This window comes from Chelmon rostratus, chromosome 23 (genome assembly GCF_017976325.1).
Source record: "Chelmon rostratus isolate fCheRos1 chromosome 23, fCheRos1.pri, whole genome shotgun sequence".
NCBI classification, from domain to species: domain Eukaryota; kingdom Metazoa; phylum Chordata; class Actinopteri; order Chaetodontiformes; family Chaetodontidae; genus Chelmon; species Chelmon rostratus.
The window spans coordinates 15,479,383-15,497,959 of NC_055680.1; the positions used below are offsets into that span (position 1 = coordinate 15,479,383).

The window sequence follows — 18,577 nt, forward strand, 5'->3', positions numbered from 1 at the left end:
TCATCTCAATGCACGAAGTTATGAAGTTATGAACCGGGGTTGTTTGGTTTTTGTTTGGCGTTGGAACTTGGACTCGAGTCAAAAACGAGACATAACCTAGAATATGATCCACATGCAAAATACTCAATTAGTTGCTCAAACTACTGCAAAGATACAGCATGAATTGAATAAACTTGTACTACTGCTGGAGCTAAAATGAAAATAAAAGCAGAAAAAACATCCAAGAACCATCACAGGTTGACTTATGGAGGGGGTAAAGCTGGCAGCGTGTGCTGACCCGTGAAGTGGTTGAAGTGACTAAAATATCTACTATTCTAGAGAGCTTGACGGTTGCTTGGAAACAAGACCTTGTAATTATGAGACGAGTAAAAATCTTTACTGTACTTTAATGAACCTGACTGATGCGTTCAGGGTGTGCGGGCAGACCTGTGCTCTGTTGAATTAAATGCAGCTTTCTTGTGTCCCAATCATTGAATAAGGGTTTATTCTGGGATGTGGATCAAAACCTCAGGGGAAGCTTATCCAAGTTTTTCTCTTCTGCAACACGATCCGTGACAGCGCTCGGTCAGAAGCTTGTTTTGATTTGCAGACTTCTCTACATCTTAGCTTTCACCACATTCGTAAATGCAAAAATACCTCTTCTCTGGCCCACAAGGAAATAATGCTAAATAAGAGCATTGCTTTAGACCAATCAATATGAATCAAAAACTACTGCACAAACAGAACAAGTATAACCTGTGGTAATACAGTATACCCTTGTTTTTGGCGGGGGTTACGTTCCAAAAAGAACCCGTGAGAGGCAAAATCTTTTTTTTTTTTTACAATTATTATACAATTAAATACTCTATTATACATTGAAAAGAAAGAACAAACCATTTTACAGGCTCAAGCATTTGTTTCACAAATAAAAGTACTTTAGAAACGTTTTTTTCAACAAATAACTTCTCGACTGTACTGTCAAATAATAATTTTAATCATCGATGTGAACAGAAGGCTTCAAATTGCGGAGATTAGCACCGCCCACCGCGACCCCAGTAATTGGATTAAACGGGAGAAAATTGTGTTTGTTCGGGAGAAGAACATAGTGATAGGCAAAACTCTAAATTGCAAGAGAATTTGCACGTACGTAATGTAAATTTGGCAAGCTGTTTTACGTACGTGTACATATTAAACTGCGACGTTACTGACGCACAGGTAGAGAAGAAGCGGAGTGACTTTTTAGCCAATCAGAATGCAGAACACAATGCACGATGCAAATCCGTGAAGTAGCGAAACCGTGAAAAGTAAACCGCGTTATAGCGAGGGATCACTGTATTACACATTTAACCAAACATGTACTCAAGAGCACGCCTGTATTCATCACACGTGCTTTGCACAAAGCACGTGCCGTCGCAGTTATTTCTGCACTATGGGCCTATAAAAGCTTCTGTTTGCCTCGCACATCATTCCCGTAAAGGCTGTGCGCCTTGTGTTGTTGTGTGTCAGCACCAACTGAGAAGGTCGAAGGTCTAAGAGTGACTGATAGCAGGGAGTCATGGAGGCCAGTGATTCTGCTTGTATGCACCAGTATGGCACCCAGGATGGCGATGAATTTAGCCCAAATTCTGGACTGCTTAAACTACATCAGGAGATTGAATACTTGAAGCTGAGAACACAGAAAAAAAGAAATCATAAATCAGCGATATCCTCCCAATAAACCTGACATATCTCATATTTGCAGACGCCATGAGGGCGCCACACGTCTTCATCGTGACGTACTCGTGCAGGTATTGATGTCGATATTCGTATCTGCTTCTGCGAAACGAAACGTAACACACTGAGAGTCCAAACAAGAGAAGGCTGAAGCTGTAAAACAACCCCACCCCTGGCCTAGTTTCATGCTGTTTGTGTTCTTAGGAGTTAAAACCACGTTGCGAAAGAGATTAAGTGTGACAGACGGAGAGGTGGAAAGACATAAAGAAACACAGGGCGGGAGGACAAAGAGAGAGAATTAATGCATTAATCCGCTGAGCAGAACCTCCTCCACTGCAGTTTTGCAGTAGTTTGTCTTTTGTGGAGAGAAAGAAGCACTAAACAAACATGTATAGGAAGGTGAATACACATACAGAGTGAAAACCGACTCATTAATGCAGCGTTTGTTGCGTATAAACAGCTTCTTCCTCTCTTTGTTCTGGTCGCGCTGAAATCGATCGAGCTAATAACCCAAAGTCTCATCTGCGGCACCGGCGAAACTCGAAAGGCAATAAAGGGTGATATCAATCTCTTCCTTCTCGTGTGTGTGAAGTCAACTGCTTCCTGAGCTGTACACAACATTCGTCTGGCAGGAAACTCCCACACCAAACAGGTCAGTTATCAGAGGCCGGCATCGAGTCGGCCACTGGTGCGTTACCTGTCATAAAAACCTCTGCTCGCTGTTTCACGACGATAAACCGCTAATGGCAGATTCCTGTTGGGCTGCAGAGTGAGTAAATCACAGTCAGATGACTGTGCTGAATGCGCACTGTGACTGGTGGCATCGCTCTCAGCTTGATATATCAGATCCGTGTGCTTGTATACATCTTGCATTTTTACGCATTATGAGATTAGCCGACATGGCGGAGCTGCAGATTTGGATCTTCCTGTGTCGCTCTGTTAATTCTTGTTGCTGGTGACGTTTGTTGTGCAGCACTTTGCTGTTGAACGTCTGTCTTCGATTGGAGTCTCTTTTCTGCTGTGGCTGTATTTCTTGCCACAGACAAAGACAATAACACTAAACTAACCCTGAAAAACGGGTGCAGGAAATATTCTTTTTCGTGAGTTTGACAGAAACGGTCAAAACGTCCGCAGTGCAAGTTAAACCAATTCTTAGGAAAAGGTCCACTTACTGTAAATTCTCTGGAGATTTCGGCCACATCTCATGGCCTTCATGCGTGGATGGAGTTTGCTCAGTTGTCATGGAGATGGTTCAGTCATGTGACCTGGGTTTGAAAACAAGAGATGTGGCTGAAAGCTCGGGAAAGTCTCCAGTCGGCAGTCGTGAGAGCTGAGAATTTTCATCCAACTACTCTTAAAAGTCAGTAATGAATCATCATCATCAATAAATTATTGATTTGTTTGAATGTAATTTCAGTTCTTTGGCGTTTCGATGATTCAGACTCAACTTTTCGAGAGCACCGTAAACAGATGTTATAAATCAGCCATTGCTTGTAGGACACCACGTATAAACAGGTGTACTGCTTTTTCTTCATCATAGGTCATGTTTCATATTCAAACCTGAGCAAATGCACAGAAATCTGTATCTGTGTTGAGCTTTTCCATTTACCTGTGCTGTGATCAGAGCCGAGCTGAAGAGGAGAAAGTCTCCTGCTTCCTGTTGTCATGGCTGAATATGAGGTGTCACGGCTCTGTAAGACAGGAGTTAAAGAAGTTACTAGAGAAGAAGTTACTAAAGATGCCGTGAAAGAGCAACGCGAGCCAGATTTCTGTACATTTTCTTGACTGTTTCTTCAAAACCCCCCACTGCTCTTCTGTCTTTCTGCTCTGCTCCCGTCTGATCATGTGAGGGAACCAGTGAAGACGTCTACTATTACGTACCGCGATCCTTCAAACCTTTCGACAACTGTTTCACACGGAGATGCTGGAGGATCTCGGCCTGAAACCACGTGTACATCAGAACTGCCACACTGATAAATAAAATAGTATGGTCCATTTCGGTGGTGGTTTGACTGCAGGTGATCTGATGTGTGATCTGCATGTGTCCATTACGTGCTGAAACTATTGTTTACTTAAAGGGGAACTGTGCTGACTTTACATACTAAAGTCTGGTGTTTCATGGCTCCAGAGGGGGCTGTGTGAAGTTTCGTTAAGTGTCATCACTTGAGTCAGCATCATTTGGGGCTGAACATTAAAGACTGAAAAGGAAAATGAATCTGGGGATGTGGAGTTAGAAAGAAGTGAGCTCACCAGGTCTTTGTAGCTCTCTCCTCATCCACACTTCAGGCTCGATAAAGGCTCGAGGCTACATTGGTGGCTGCTAGCATAGCACGCCCAAATCTCCAACCAAACTGTTGGTTTTTATTGAGTTGCATTGTGGGCAATGTAGGCACAAGGTTTGGGAATACAAAAGACAATATCTCTGGTTCCCCTGCTTTGATTTCCCCCCTTATGTTAACGAATAAACATGGTCCATCAGTGTGATAGAAGAGCAATACTACACCAGTGAAGCAGTCCTTTAAAACCAGGAACAATTAATTTATCGGCAACATTTATTTGTTTCAGCAAAAAATACCAACGCTGGCTGGTCCCAAATTCCTTCATGGGAAGATTTGTTGTTTTTCTCCTTTTTCTATCATTTTAAATGGAATATCTTTTGGGTTTTGGACTGCTGGGGAACTGCAGTTGGCTTTTTTACAGTATTTTCTGATGGCCTAGACTCAATAGATTACTGATTTATAGCAAAATAATCATTGCTTGACTCTCTACTATGTGCTTGCTCTGGAGCCTCGTTGGACACTAGAATGCTGGAATATTGTTTTAAGGCCAAAGTAGAGAAGCAGACAATTCGACATACAATGCTTTATGAATGGAGAAGTGTGCGTGGAGAACCACCTGAGGTACAGTTTCCCCGGGGCTTACCGTGTCAGGATTCAATTACTGGCCTGGCTCGGAGGAGATTTTAGAAAGGAAAGAGGTTGCGAAAAAGAAAAGTGAGACGTTGCAGAGGTAGACAGGTTGTGGCCGCAGAGGTGTTTGGTTTGAATGAAGCCAAATATACAGTAGAAGGACCCCGTGAAAACACCCAACTGGGAAATTTAAATTATCACTCTCGGGCTGGTGCCAGTTTCCTGGAAGGCCAGATGTCTTTTTCTTAAACAGAACAGCTCCCTTTGACCAGGCCAGAGCAAGAAGAAAAAAAAAAAAACCTTTGTGTACATTCCTCTTTCTCCAAATCTACATACCAATCTGGCTTTAAACACTTTAAACAAAGTCTGAGTTACTTATTAATCATGGGCGCAGCTTTAAGGAGCAACACTGGCCATCGGACACACAAACATTTAGGTGTTTCGTCTCCATCTTTGGTGCACATCTACTCAACTGGCCGCTGTGGCTTCTTGCTCGACACTTCCCAAAAATCCCATTTGCAAGCCCACAAAGCTGGACGACACACACACACACACACAGCGAGGAATGAGCAGCCTCTTAGACCAGATTAGAGCTGATAAGAGTTTGTCGCTGTAGCTCAGAGGACTACACACTGCCGACACACACTCAAACACACACACACACACATTTCAAGTCCGGGCCTGTCTGGGTTGAGCAGCATATTAAAGTATTGGGTTGCAGCTACCACTAATCTGCAGAAGAAACGCTCCTTCATGTGCATACTTGTCCCTCTGTCGATCTCCTTTTCCTCTCTCAGTCCTCTCTTTCAGGCCTATTTTTTTCCACTCTGACTCTCCTCTGTGTTTCTCCAACTCATTCCTCTTCTTCTCTTGTTTCCCATAATTGTCCGTCATCTTTCGCTCTCTGGTTCCCCCCCCCCCCCCCCCCACCAACCTCTGATTTTTGGCAGTGCGGTCTCACTCTGCATGCTTGGGCCCTCACATCAACTTGCGTGGTTATTTCTGGCTGCACCCTAATCGGCTAGTTGCCCTTGTCGGTCGTTAAAGGGGCGCTCCACCAATTTTATCACCATTCTGTGATATCGAAAATGGATCGAGACCTGATGTTTTTAGTCTCGCTGGCGGCGTGACCACCAGTTTGGTCCAGTCGGAAATATCATGAAATGTGACATTCATGGTCCCCAGAGGGTGGATCCTCTGCACTTTTAATGATTCCTTTTACGGTAACACCAGCACGAAGTTGACATTAGTGTTTTGACCACTGTTGGATGGATTGACATTAGACTATTCATCCTGTATCAGCATCAGGTCGAAATTTCAATTTGTCCGATACTTTGATTTACAACTTTGTGTTTAGAGCCAATTAGCAAATATTAGCATGTTAACTTGCTGATCTAAGATGGCAAACACAGCTTCATATAGCATGGCTGTGCACTTTTAGTCTTTTTAATAGAGAATCGGCATTTGTGGTATCAAGTACGAAGGGTCTCATTAGAGGAAAGGCTCTGCTGAGTTGCATTGTGGGAGGTGTAGGATCCGGCAGTTTTGCAGCTCGGCACTTGAAACTAGAGACTAAAAGTCATGTTAACTCAGCCTCTGACGCTTCAAGTTTGATCATTCCTTCATTAATTATCCTCCAAATAAAGTTGGGAGTGTCTAAATCGCTGGAGTGCACTTTTCAAGCTGCAGTGAAACACTGGATACGTGATATTTGGTCGTAGTAGTAGTTTTGGATGTGGCCACAACTGCAGCAGGAGGCATGAAGTGGATTAACTGCCAGAAAAGAATTTGTAAGGATTTACTCTCACCGTGTTTCCTTACTCTCTATTTCTCTCACTTGTACAGTAATCTTTCATTTTTTCCCCCCCATCTGTTTCTCTTATTTATGGCTCCTTTTTTTAGCTTTTGGCCAGACAAAGTATGATATGAAGAAATCAGACTCTTTTTGTCTCTCTGGCCGTCCTGAAAAGTGCGAAAGAGGAGAGTTTTGACTCTTGTTGTTGTTATTGCAGCTGGAAAGGTTTTTTTTAGACTTGTGCTGTCAGAGACTGCCCCAAAACCTGCAGAAACGTGCACCGACGGTGCCCCGGTGTCGGGCGAGCCTGCATGCACACACACGAGGACATGCTGAACTCGAACTCTGCGGCTCGACACATCAAAGTCTACGGGCTGATTTACTGGAAACAAAAGCGGCCCGCTTAACATGGAAAGTAGATTAATGTTTCACAGCAAACCACCACGTGACAAATGTTAAAACACTCGTTAAGGGCGAAGCCCACAAACACATAAACATGGCGTAGTTCCTGGTGGCAGGAAGCAGGCCCAGAAGTCTTTACTCCACATGGGGTTAGTCAGATGTACAGTAAGTTCTGGCTGTTTTTTAACGCGTATGGTTATAAAGCTGAGGTTGACTTTAATGTTACATCTTGGTTTCATTTCTGCAACAGAATGAGTTTGCAAGAAACACATAAGACTTTCCTGCAGGATGAGCAGCATTCACACCTCCACCACTGGCTAATGATGCAGCTGGGAAAGGAAGGCATGTCGCATCAAATCTCTGAGGCCTCTGGAGTATGAAAAAAAAGGCAAGCTGGGGATATTGATGGCTCACTTAACATGTTTGCTGACAGGAGAAAGAGTAAAGGGCAAGTAAAGCCACAGGAGCCCCTTTTTAATGTTATCACAGGCCATCTTGGTGCCCCACAGGCAGGTATGCGTAACCCTAACCATGTTTATGACCTTTTCAGCCCTTCTCTGTGGTCTCTCGTAAATGAGAAGCACCTATGGAAATAATCACCAAGATTCATCCTTAAATAAGAGGTTTAATGTAATAAAAACGGATTAAATCATTTCAGGTGAGCAGAGGAGGGAATGTGAAAAAGGGTTGACTAATTGTAAATGTATGTCTCAACAGTGCTGGTGCTTAAACAACTGGCATATCTGACTGGCTTGACAGAATAAAAGGGTCTCAACCGCCCAGGGAGCCCATTTTGGCCAGGCCGACAGGAAAAAAAAGACGACAGATTGGCTAAAACTCCCACTCCTTTGTTGCAGCCAAATCCCGCATACTGCTCACTGCAGCCAAGAAAGAAATAATAATGACCCGGGTAACGCGGACCTGTCTAATATAACAAACATGGCAGTCAGAAGTTATTGGAAATAATGGCGAGGCCGCAAACGCAAAGCCCAAAGGCCAACGGTCAACTTGGCTGAAGACGAGCTAGGCCTCACTTCACTGTAGATTATAGTGGGAACCAGCGACATGAGTAATTGCTGCCAGTAGTTATCGTTTGGGTTGTTATTATTCGGTGAGGAGGTTCTTTTCTATGCTTGTTCCCATGGATGTAAGAGCAGCATGAGGCTGGAACCACATGGTCCAAATAACCCAGTTCTAATGAATGGGATCAGATCGCTGAAAGGTTGTTCTCTTGGTTTTGTTCAATGCATGCTGTTGTCATTAGCAAAGTGCAACAACAACCCAAAGCTATTGTTACATGGGATTATCCCTTGGTGTTAGCCATAATTGACCTTTCATATTTATTTAAAGGGCAGAATAATGACTTCAAGCTGCAATCGTCCAAAGAGGGCAAGATGAAAAGCACCCGCCGGATCCTTTGATTTCAAATTTATCACACTGAAACACCTGTAGAGCCAAGAGTGTGCTGTTTCTACAGCTTTATGGAAGTCTGCTTCTCCATCCATCCATCCATCCATCCATCAGCTTGACCCGTTTCTGTTTCTGTTTCTTTCGACGGTCACGGGCGGCTTGAGCCGATCCCAGGCGGTCTATCAAAAGGCCGACACACCCAGACAGACAAGCATTCGCCAATTAACCCCACCTTTCAGGAAATCATTCCTCAAAAATAAATCTCCTCACTACCTTAATTGTCACGTTATTCTTTTTCCTCTTAGCTGTTCATTTTAAACTGTAAATGTACGAACGACATACAATGTGTTAGAAAATACAAACCAGACGCGAACGGTAAGGAAACACAGTAAACGATCTAAGGCAGTGGCGTTTCACCTTAAATCACGCCGCTGACGTCGGGGGCTTCCACCGCTGTGCACATCAATTATGCACGCAGCCACTGTAGCTGATTTCACTCTTCAGCCATCCATTAGATTCCCAAGTGAGCCTTTAGCCGTCAAAGACAGCAGACACGCTGAAGTTGTGTATCGAAAACATGCTGTTCCGAAGTCGCCCTGACCTGGCAGTTCACGCTGGGTCCAAGCGGATGACAAACACCGTGCCATATGCCGGGCAGAAAGTCTGTTGGCAATTTTCTCTCTTTCTGTAAGTGCGTGTGGGTGTGCGGGTAATTTTCTGCTTTTGGGACATGAGGAACGTGAGGCCGAGACAGGCATGCTACGCCTAGCGAGACGAGCTAGCACGGCCGAGTCAACGCTCTGTACTTTTACTGTATTGGGTTCCCCTTAGAGTATATAGTGTACACAAAAGCGTGGGGCCCAGTGCTTGCCATTCACACACACACACACACACACACACACACACGCCAAACCCCAGAGCGATCATGTCCAATTTGCAGGTTGGGTTGAGTGTTTGGTGCAGGAGAAACACACCAACTGCCAAGAATAACACCGCAGTTAAAGCTGGATGACCATAAAAAACACTGGAGAAATTAATCATGCTCAGGATTTTGTGGCATTTCAGCAAATTAATCAGGGGCATTTGTACCGCAGGGGGGCACGGCGCCTTGCCTCGAGGCGGGCCGCTTGCCAGCTAACGGGGGATTCAACATGCGAGCTTTTCGGTTAAAAGGCGAACAGGCGGAGAGAAAAGCTGAGAGGGGAAGGAGGAGCGATGTCGTGCAAAAGACGTCGAGAAAAACGTGAGAATGGGGGGGAAGTAAGACGGAGACAGTTGAAAGAGGTGAAAGGTCAGCAAGCAGAGAGAGAAAAGGATTTATGAATGACGGGTGATGAAGAGGCGAGTGGAAGGATGAGAAGAGGCAGGATGTTAGAACAGAGGGAAAGATATACGACTGAGAGAACATGGAAAAAGAGCGACTGAGGCTTGATTTACAAAGTGGGAAAGACGAAATCAAGGTGCAACAGTTGGTTCAGAAGGCGTTGGTGAGTGAGGATGTGAGAGAAGAAGAATTAAAGAGTGTGTGTGTGTGTGTGTGCGTCTACATCTGTGGGGATGAAACGGAGGCCGCTTGCTGGGGGCGGGGGATGGCACAGAGGAGCAGGGGAAATAAAGCAGAGACGGGACGAAGAGGAGACGTGAGCTGTCGAGGTTTCTAGTTTATTACGGCGATGATGGAAGAAAGCGGTGGGGGGGGGGGACGTGGTCTGTCCCCCAACTTCAAGTCAAACTCTGTGGAGGTCGTTCTGAACAGTAAAAGCCTGCAGAGTGGAGACACGTGTGGCGTGAAAGAAAACTAATTTTAGATTCATTTCAATGTGATTTCACCTTCAGCTCCAAAATAAGAGCTGAACATTATTAAGTCTAGCTTGTGAAGGAAATACTGTAAATATTATTTATGGTATTTACTTAGACTTTTAAACTCTGCCTGAGTGTACTTTTTAAATTACTACATTAATATTTACTGACTAATATATTTCTAAAATAATATAATTGTTCATTCATCCCCTATAGGAGAAATGTATAAGTTACTGTATACAAATAAAAAGCTGCAGGGAAATAAAGAAACTAATTTAAATTAAAATAAGAGCAGATTAAATAGTGTTAGCCATGATTAATATTTAGAATTATTAATAATATAATTTGAAAGCAACATAAGAATTCATATATTTATTATTTTGTAATTTCTAGTTTGTTTATTTCAGGAAGAAGATGTAATTTAACAGTCATTTAGATTCGTGACTTTTAATTTGATAGCGTGCGTAACGGCTGACGCACTTCAGAACTGAAACCACGGTGGAAAGAGCCAGAAGGATTTTAGACCAGCACGGATGTGTACAGTTTTTCGACCGTGCTTGCTGTGTAACTCTGAAACATGGAAACTGTATTTGAAGACCTTTTTTGTTCACCTTTTTTATTAGATAAAGTATTTTGTTTGATTAAGATACAACATCAGCAATGCAATCAAACTCAATAAGCAGCAGCAGCAAAGTGACAATGTGGTGTGATTGGAGCATAGTAATGATTATGTAATTATAGTTGCAGTTGATTATTAATATCCAGATATAATGTAGTGCATTATGCACTGAACTGCATATGTGGTATAATAGTGCAGTTATTAGATATAATAATGTAAATATAACAAAGTATTATGGGACATGTAATGATGAGAGCATAACAATGCAACATTCAAGGATATAGCAAAGAGGATGATATGTAGTAAGTAAGTATATATATATTACTGGTAAGTAAGTATATTATATATATATATATATATAATAAGTACAGTATCAGTATAGTGGATTATAAAAGGACATACTACAATATACTATATAATATAATGTGTAACAGAATATATTAATGTAATATCATGAGAAGTATATTAAGTATTTGAGTGCTTTGTACTGATTTTCCACACTGTGATTCGTACATGACGTCATCTACAGCATTCGCTCTGCCGTGATCTGTTTTTACACCAGAGTGGATTTTATGTGGTTGATTTTTGTTTAAGGAGGTTGTCAGGAAGGAATTTGTGATTTGGGGCGACGTGAATAAAACTGACTGGAGTTTCTGGAACTAATGAATAAATTACAACCTGTTTAATGTTTATTAGAGGCTTTTCGGTGCGCACGGCTACACTCACAACCATCACAGCAAAGGACAAACAGAACATTCACGGGTTAATATTTGACCTCACACTCCTAAAAGTGAAATAAATACTTGTGAATAACTGCTTAAAACATCATCATTTATCTCCATACAGGTGGACAGGCAAATGTTTCACATCGTTTTTACTGTAAGGTCGGCAGTCTAATGTAAACTGTTATTGATGGTTTTTTTCCTCGCTATATTTCAGGTGACAGAGAACATCATCTCCAAACAGACCTTCATAGGTGAGTATCTCTCTACGAGACACACACACACACACACACACACAACAACGCCACGAAGTCGTTCCTGACATTTTTTCCGTTCCCTCTCTCCCTCAGAGGCCAGAACCATGCCTCGCACTTTCAACGACTCGGGGTCGAAGTTCATGACCTCGGTGACCCAGAGGCCATCGGCCCACTTGACCCTCAGAGACAGCAGCTCTCAAGGTGAGGCACCTGGCGGGGCTCAGATTATCGCTTTGGGTCAAGGACTTCAGGAAGTGTGTGGATCATCGATTTCGAGATTAGACGTTTATGACAGCTGCGACGTTTCGTGCGCTGAAGCCATAAATCAAAATGATAAGAAATAAAGCGGGCTCATTCCCACAATGCACCTTTAAAAACCCTTAATCGTTAATATAAGTGCAGGCTAAGAAGCTATAGCAGCATTAGGACACAAGTTACTGATCTTGTGCACACTAAAGGATTCAGCTCCTTTGAACAAATGTTCCTCAGATAAATGTCACTTCCTGTGTGCCAGAGCTTTCACGAGCTGAATCAGTGAGTAATATATCAATGAACGCAGCCGTTGAAGTTCTTTATCGGGACACTGTCAAAGATAAGAATTAGGATGAACATATGCGTGTCATTAAACGTGGAATTTGAAGTTGGGCCGTGTTCTTCGTGTGCGTGTTATCCAGACCGTCGCATTGTTTCATCTGAGGCTGGCGTGCAAGCCGATGGGTGTCGACAATCTGGCAAAGGCTGTGTGATGTTATTTCCATAGAGCTGACAAAGGGCAAAGATGAAGTCGTGTGTGTGTGTGTGTGTGTGTGTGTGTGTGTGTGTGTGTATGTGGGGAAGAAGGAGGAGAGGGTGAGGTTTGCACATTCAGCCTGGATTTCTCATAAGGAAGCAAGAGTCTTTGAGGGTTGACCTTTGATGTTGTTTTCTAATAAACCACTATCTTACAAATGTGAAGGCAACAATGGCGCGTTAGCCGAGCCAGAGCATTACCACACACACACACACACACACACACAGGTTCAGGTCCCACATGTGACAGAGAAGTCACCGTCCTGCAGCAGGAACACCTACAGTCAAAACTTCTCTGCAGTATGCTGCTCCTACACAATATGCAGACGTGCACGTGAATGGTGACCGCGTGAAGTAGGGAGGCAGGAAGTGATGCATGCATGCACAGGAAAAAGATCCTTGTTGAATGTGGAAGGAAAGCCCAAGACTTGCTGGCTACTGACTAACGCCTGGCTCAGAACCAGCCAAGAGACAATGAGGCGCCGCCTTGACTTTTAAAGACACAGAAAATGCTGATTGACTTGCAGCTGAAAAGGACGCGTCATGCAAAGTTAGGGGGGTGCTGCGCACTGCACTAATCCCACCCTGGACTCTTCTCGCCAACAGGGTTCCCCCCCTACCCGATCCCCACGCCGGGTCTCCACCAGTCCTGTCGCCACGTGGTCCGCTCGTGGGCCAATCAGAGCTTTGGTGCTCACCTGCACAACATGACCCTGACCAATGGGAAGCTGCGAGTGCCACAGGATGGGCGTTACTACCTGTACTCACAGGTGATCAGACTGTACTTTCACAACTATTTCATTAATATTGAATTCTTTCTGCACGGGGGTTTCAGCTGCCTATAAATCAGGTTTTGTGTTTTTACTGCTGAGGTGATGAAGTGATGATAGTTATGGCGACACATCTCAAGGAAAAGTGAACCTATATTATTTCATTTATTATTATTCAATTGATATTTACTAGTTTCACATTTGCAAATGTAATTTAATCCCACTTCATTGGTGGATGTTCTGTTCAAAAGTAAAGCCGCAAATAATGAGAATTTTCCTGTCTTATCTCAGTTAGCTTTGTAGGCTAATTCATTCATTTCTGGTCTATAAATTGCCCAAAAATCATGTCATCATGCTATCAGACAGAGAGAAGCCATTAATCCTCACACATTAACAGCATGAGTGGAACAATCCTAACACTTTGCATTACTCTGATCCTCCGTCCCTCCTCTGCTCTGCCCCCCCCCTCCAGGTGTATTTTCGCTACCCGTCTCCAGCAGCCAGTGATGGAGACCAGCGCAGCGTCAGCCACCAGCTGGTGCAGTGTGTCTACAAGAAAACCTCCTACCCAAGCCCCATACAGGTACATCATCCCTCTCCACTTGAAACAGCGTGCTCATGTTGATTGATACACGCGATTAAACGTCTTCATTCTCACGTGTCCGCAGCTCCTGAAGGGGGTGGGAACAAAGTGCTGGGCTCCAGATGCCGAGTACGCCCTCCACTCTGTCTACCAGGGAGGACTGTTCGAGCTGAGGGCCGGCGACGAGCTCTTCGTCTCTGTGTCCTCTCCGACCATGGTCAACGCAGATGATTCCTCGAGCTACTTCGGCGCCTTCCGCCTGGACCTCTGAGAGGAAGAGGATGGAAGAAAAAGAGGATCAGATGGGACGATGGACAGATAAATGGGTGGGCTGGAGACTTCGAATATCCGTTGATTGGAAAAAGGGTCATTAGGACAGAGCCGTGGGACGTTGGCCTGGATCCTCAATGTTCGCTTGGGTGGATACACTGAAGGATGGAAGGATGAGGGTTTGAAGGCTTCACCTGAGAGAACGCTGCAACAGGATGGGGTGAAATGGAAAAGAAAGAGTGGATTTGTCTTCCTTACTCTCCACTAAGTGAAACCAAACAATCAAGATCAAGATATGAAAAGACAGAAGTGCAATCATGCAAAAATAAATGTGAGGATATTGATTTTCCGTTGATTCTTGGGGAAGGAAAGTGCCTTTTGGATGTCATAAAAAGAGAAGTAAACCACATAAAAACATTTAAAAACTTCCTGTTAGACGAGAATCGCCCCAAAAAAATTTAGGCCACCCTGCTGCCTGTGCCCCAAATTAACCCACGAATCTGAGCGTATCTCCCACGTCAGCGGCCTTTCTGCGGGAAGCAATCGGACCCTTGGATTTGGACTCCAGACCGAAGAATGTACCTGCAATAAAAACTCAATCCTCTGCATCGAAGATGTGAGGAAGGACGGTGAAATCGTAGCAGAGAAAAATGATCAAACCAAAGCAAAGAATTTGTAGAACTTATTTTTTTTTAAAGCGTGCCATGAAAGTAATGTACATATGAGATTTAAGCAATGAACTGTGGTGATTTTAAAAGTAATTCATGCGTATTTTACCTTGACTGGACTAAAAACCACTTGGACTCTACACCACAACTGTGGGCTTTATATGCAAGGACGTTTTTTTCCGAGGAGAAGGATTGCTTCTTTGTACTGGATACAGTAATAAGACTATTGAGAAACACTACAGAGTGCCGTTTGAACAAAGGAGTCTGCAAGGAAAGGAGGAATGAAAACAAGGAGGAGGGAGAGGGAGAAATCTCGTAAATGCCAATAACAATGAGCCCCGAAGAGGAAGATGAAAGGAAAGCGAGGGAGAAAGAGGCTGAGGGTGGTATGCAGCCCGACCAGTCTGTTGTTGATCTCTCTCTTCTCCCTCTCTCTCGCGTTCCCTTGTGATCTTTCTGCCTCTTTTCATGTAAAGAATTTGATCTATCTTGTCCTTCTTGTCTACCCTGTGGAGCTGCGTTCAGTCAGATTTTAAGGTTCACTTAAGCAACTAACCAGAAAACAGCAGACGGACAGTGTGTGGGGACACGCATGCAAAAAAAACACCCAGATGTATGAGATAATTTTGACTTTTAGCTCCAAACGTAGCTGAGTTTGAACCAAGACATCATTTCTCCTGCAAATCACCAAAATCAGCTGCTTTGGAGTGTCGTCATTAACCAAAAACTGCAAGTTGCAGCAATATTGAGGCCCACAAAAACACTAAAATAACACCTGGATGATGAAAGAGAGCGAGACTTACCTTACTAAAGCGCAGAACGTGAGATTAACGTGAAAGAAAAGGTCTGATATTTGGGGTCTTTTGGGCTTTCTTGCCAAGAATATTAATCAATAATGCAGCTTTAATTAGCTTAGCACAAGAGCTAGAAGCAAGGGGAAAGAGTTAGCCTGCAGGAGGACTTAGCCACTTTTGGACAGAGTCGGGCTAGCTGTTTTGCCTTGTTTCAATTGTTTGTGCTAAGCTAAGCTAACTGTCTCCTGGCTGTAGCTTCACATGTAATGGACAGTTATGAGAGTGGTATCAGACTCATCTTATTCTTGGCAGGACAGCAAATAGAAATAGTCAGTTAACAAGATAGAAGTTGCTCTCAAGAAAACAAAATTAATTTGGTGTATTAGTGCTGAAACTGTTAAAATCATGGTGAAATTGTACTTTCAGACACACTGTTGACCAGGAGATAAACGCCACCTGACACGTACACATAAACACATGCAAACCTTTTGCACAATTCTGATACTGCATGGCAGCTGGAAACACTTGGAGCACGGCGTCCCTGAGCAAAATGGCTCATCAAGCAAACACAGTTAAGTTGGATTTTAAGAAAATACAGACCAGAATTGGTGACAGGACACAGACGCGCATAAAGAAAGATTTGGAAAGGCCGAGAGAGAATATGTGCAGACATAAACCATGTGCTACCCAGCACTGACTCAACCCCTACACACATTTTTCCCTACACACACATCACCTCGCGCCACATCCGGGCTCATCTGCGCTCCGCGGAGACACACATCATCAGCGTCACATCCAGAGCCGTCCCGCCTCCCTGTGCCGTCTGGTAGCTGTCAGTGATCAGTGTGTGATGGTGTGAGTGTGCACTTGCAGGACGTGTTTGCTCAAAGGGCTTGGTTCACATGGCTGACCTCCATAAAACGAGGTCAGGCAAACGTACACACGCAGATTTTTTTTTGTTTTGTTTTGTTTGTGTGCTCAACCTTTGATTTGTTTTCCCTGAGAGAAAAGGATTTAGACGCCTACACACACACACTGACACACTTTTAACGAGGCGGCATTCAGGCTAAGCCCGTCCCTCTGGCACTGTGGTTCACACGCACCTGTGTGGATAATCCCTGCGAGATTACGTTTCTACCGTCGGTTTGTCGGGAACGCTATGAAAACACAACACATCCCGTTTATTTTTCTGTGCAAAGCACAAAATTGAAGGAAGGTTTGGTTTTGTGTTTGATTGCTGTTTGAGCCGCTTCCTTCGCAGAGTGGCACGCACCAGGCCACGTTTCTCTGGGCCCACCGAGGCATCGGACAAGCCAAGCTCGCTCTCCCTCTGTGAACTCAGTTTATTATCCAGGGGGAAATCTGTGGCCTTTTTCTTTCTTGCACTCCAATCAAAGCAGTCAGTTAATTGAAACCCGGCCCGGCGATGATGACGGCCAACTGGGAAAACCTTTGCATTGAATGTGTCTGTGCTGGCGTGTTTGTACAGGACGGTTTTGTAGCTGTGAACATGTGTAGCACATTGTTGCTAAGAAAATAAACGAATATTTGAACTTTCTCCGTGTATGTGGAAATTTAGTGTGGCATTTCTCAACTGCTTACCGCAGTAAATACGGTTTTGTCATCGTCCGCAACAAGTGGACAAACCGAACAGAAAGATTTGTGTCCACCAACATGCGCAGATGTTTCAGGAAGAACATAAATCACACGGTTCAACATCAACTGCAGTTCTGGCTGGAGGATGACTCGCAGAAACCAGCGACAACGCCGACTGTCCCGCGTTCTTCCACCAAAACGACCAGCGGCCCGCACTGTTTATATGCAGCGTAATCTGGACTGAAAAGGCCAAAAAAAGGAGGAAAAACATGCAAAGTTTGAGCAAGATCCTCCATTTGATTTGTCCAGTGCAGCCTCATAACCCCTCTGCGACGTCATTGGTCTCCAATCTCAGCTGCACATATCAAATGTGCTTAAAAAAAAATCTTGTAAGTTATAATTAGCCATTGTTTCCATGAGTCTGTTTCAACATGTCGTTACGACCTTCACGCAATCATGCAGTCATTTAAATGCTTTACAAACACTGGTAATCTAGATGAGTGGTTCCCAACCTGGGGGTCAAGGCCTCTCAAGTGGGTCAGGGTTACAAGATGCTGAATGGGAAAGACGCTGCTTCATGTCGAGGGCTGGGAGCTGATCGTTAAATTACATACATTTTAACGCAGATGACTCCGTCTGCGAGTCAGCTGTCACCGGGACGCAGTCGCTCCGCTGGAGACAGCCAGAGCTCTCTGCGGTTCCTGAGGCTTCGCCGCAGGCAGCGCGACTCCTCCGACCTCCCGCCGGTTGATTAATTGCGTTTCTGGAGTTCGAATGTCTTTCATTTGCAGCGCCCTGCAGAGAGAGTTTGCTCACTGCACAACACAAGTGTCACAACACTTTACTTTCTAATCATAAATTCAAAAGCGATGGGTTGCTGCTTTCATGCCAGGCTCTGTTTATTCTCAAACACATAAAAGTCTGTCTACACAGCGTGTCACCATGTCGTCAAGGCATCTCAATAATTGGACACATGTAAACTAAATCAGGCTGCATTTTGCAGCATAAAGACCAGAGTTCACAATTTATTTGCCGTTAGAATAGTGAATAATTCAGTCATAAAAAAGCAAGATGTCTTTGTCTGTGTACTCACATCGGTTGAGTTTGTAATGAAACAAGAGTAAGGGGGTAAATTGCTAAATTTCCGTTTTATTGGTGTTGGTGGGTGTTTGCATCCATGTCCACCCAAACAGTGTCGGAGTGTTTCACTGCAGAAGACCAGAATGAAGGCAAAAAGCCACTGACAGGAACACGAGTGAAGCTGCGGAGCATCACCAAGACACTCAGAGGCTTTAGAGAATATTCATTAATATTTAATAAATGCACTTCATTTTGGTTTATGCTAACTGGTCTAATTATTTCCAGCCCCTGATTCCCTGAAATTTGGGGGCTGTGCATAAAAATGGTAACAATTCCAACCCTCAAATTAAAGCTGAGACTCAGCGCTTTCATTATATGTCACTATTTTACTTCAAATTCAGCGTCAACGCGCCAAAAATGT

At 43.9% G+C, this 18,577-nt stretch overlaps 1 protein-coding gene across 1 annotated transcript in view; it reads left to right on the forward strand.

The window, feature by feature from the left end:
- The window catches only part of tnfsf10l (TNF superfamily member 10, like), a 56,138-nt gene extending 40,167 nt beyond the window's left edge, over positions 1 to 15,971 (forward strand). The window contains exons 3-7 of the mRNA XM_041965347.1: positions 11,567 to 11,603; positions 11,700 to 11,807; positions 13,002 to 13,165; positions 13,638 to 13,748; positions 13,834 to 15,971. Coding sequence (XP_041821281.1) covers positions 11,567 to 11,603; positions 11,700 to 11,807; positions 13,002 to 13,165; positions 13,638 to 13,748; positions 13,834 to 14,019 — 606 coding nt within the window. The 3' untranslated portion in view covers positions 14,020 to 15,971. The remainder of the gene's footprint in view (positions 1 to 11,566; positions 11,604 to 11,699; positions 11,808 to 13,001; positions 13,166 to 13,637; positions 13,749 to 13,833) is intronic.
- The last annotated feature ends 2,606 nt before the right edge of the window (positions 15,972 to 18,577 follow it).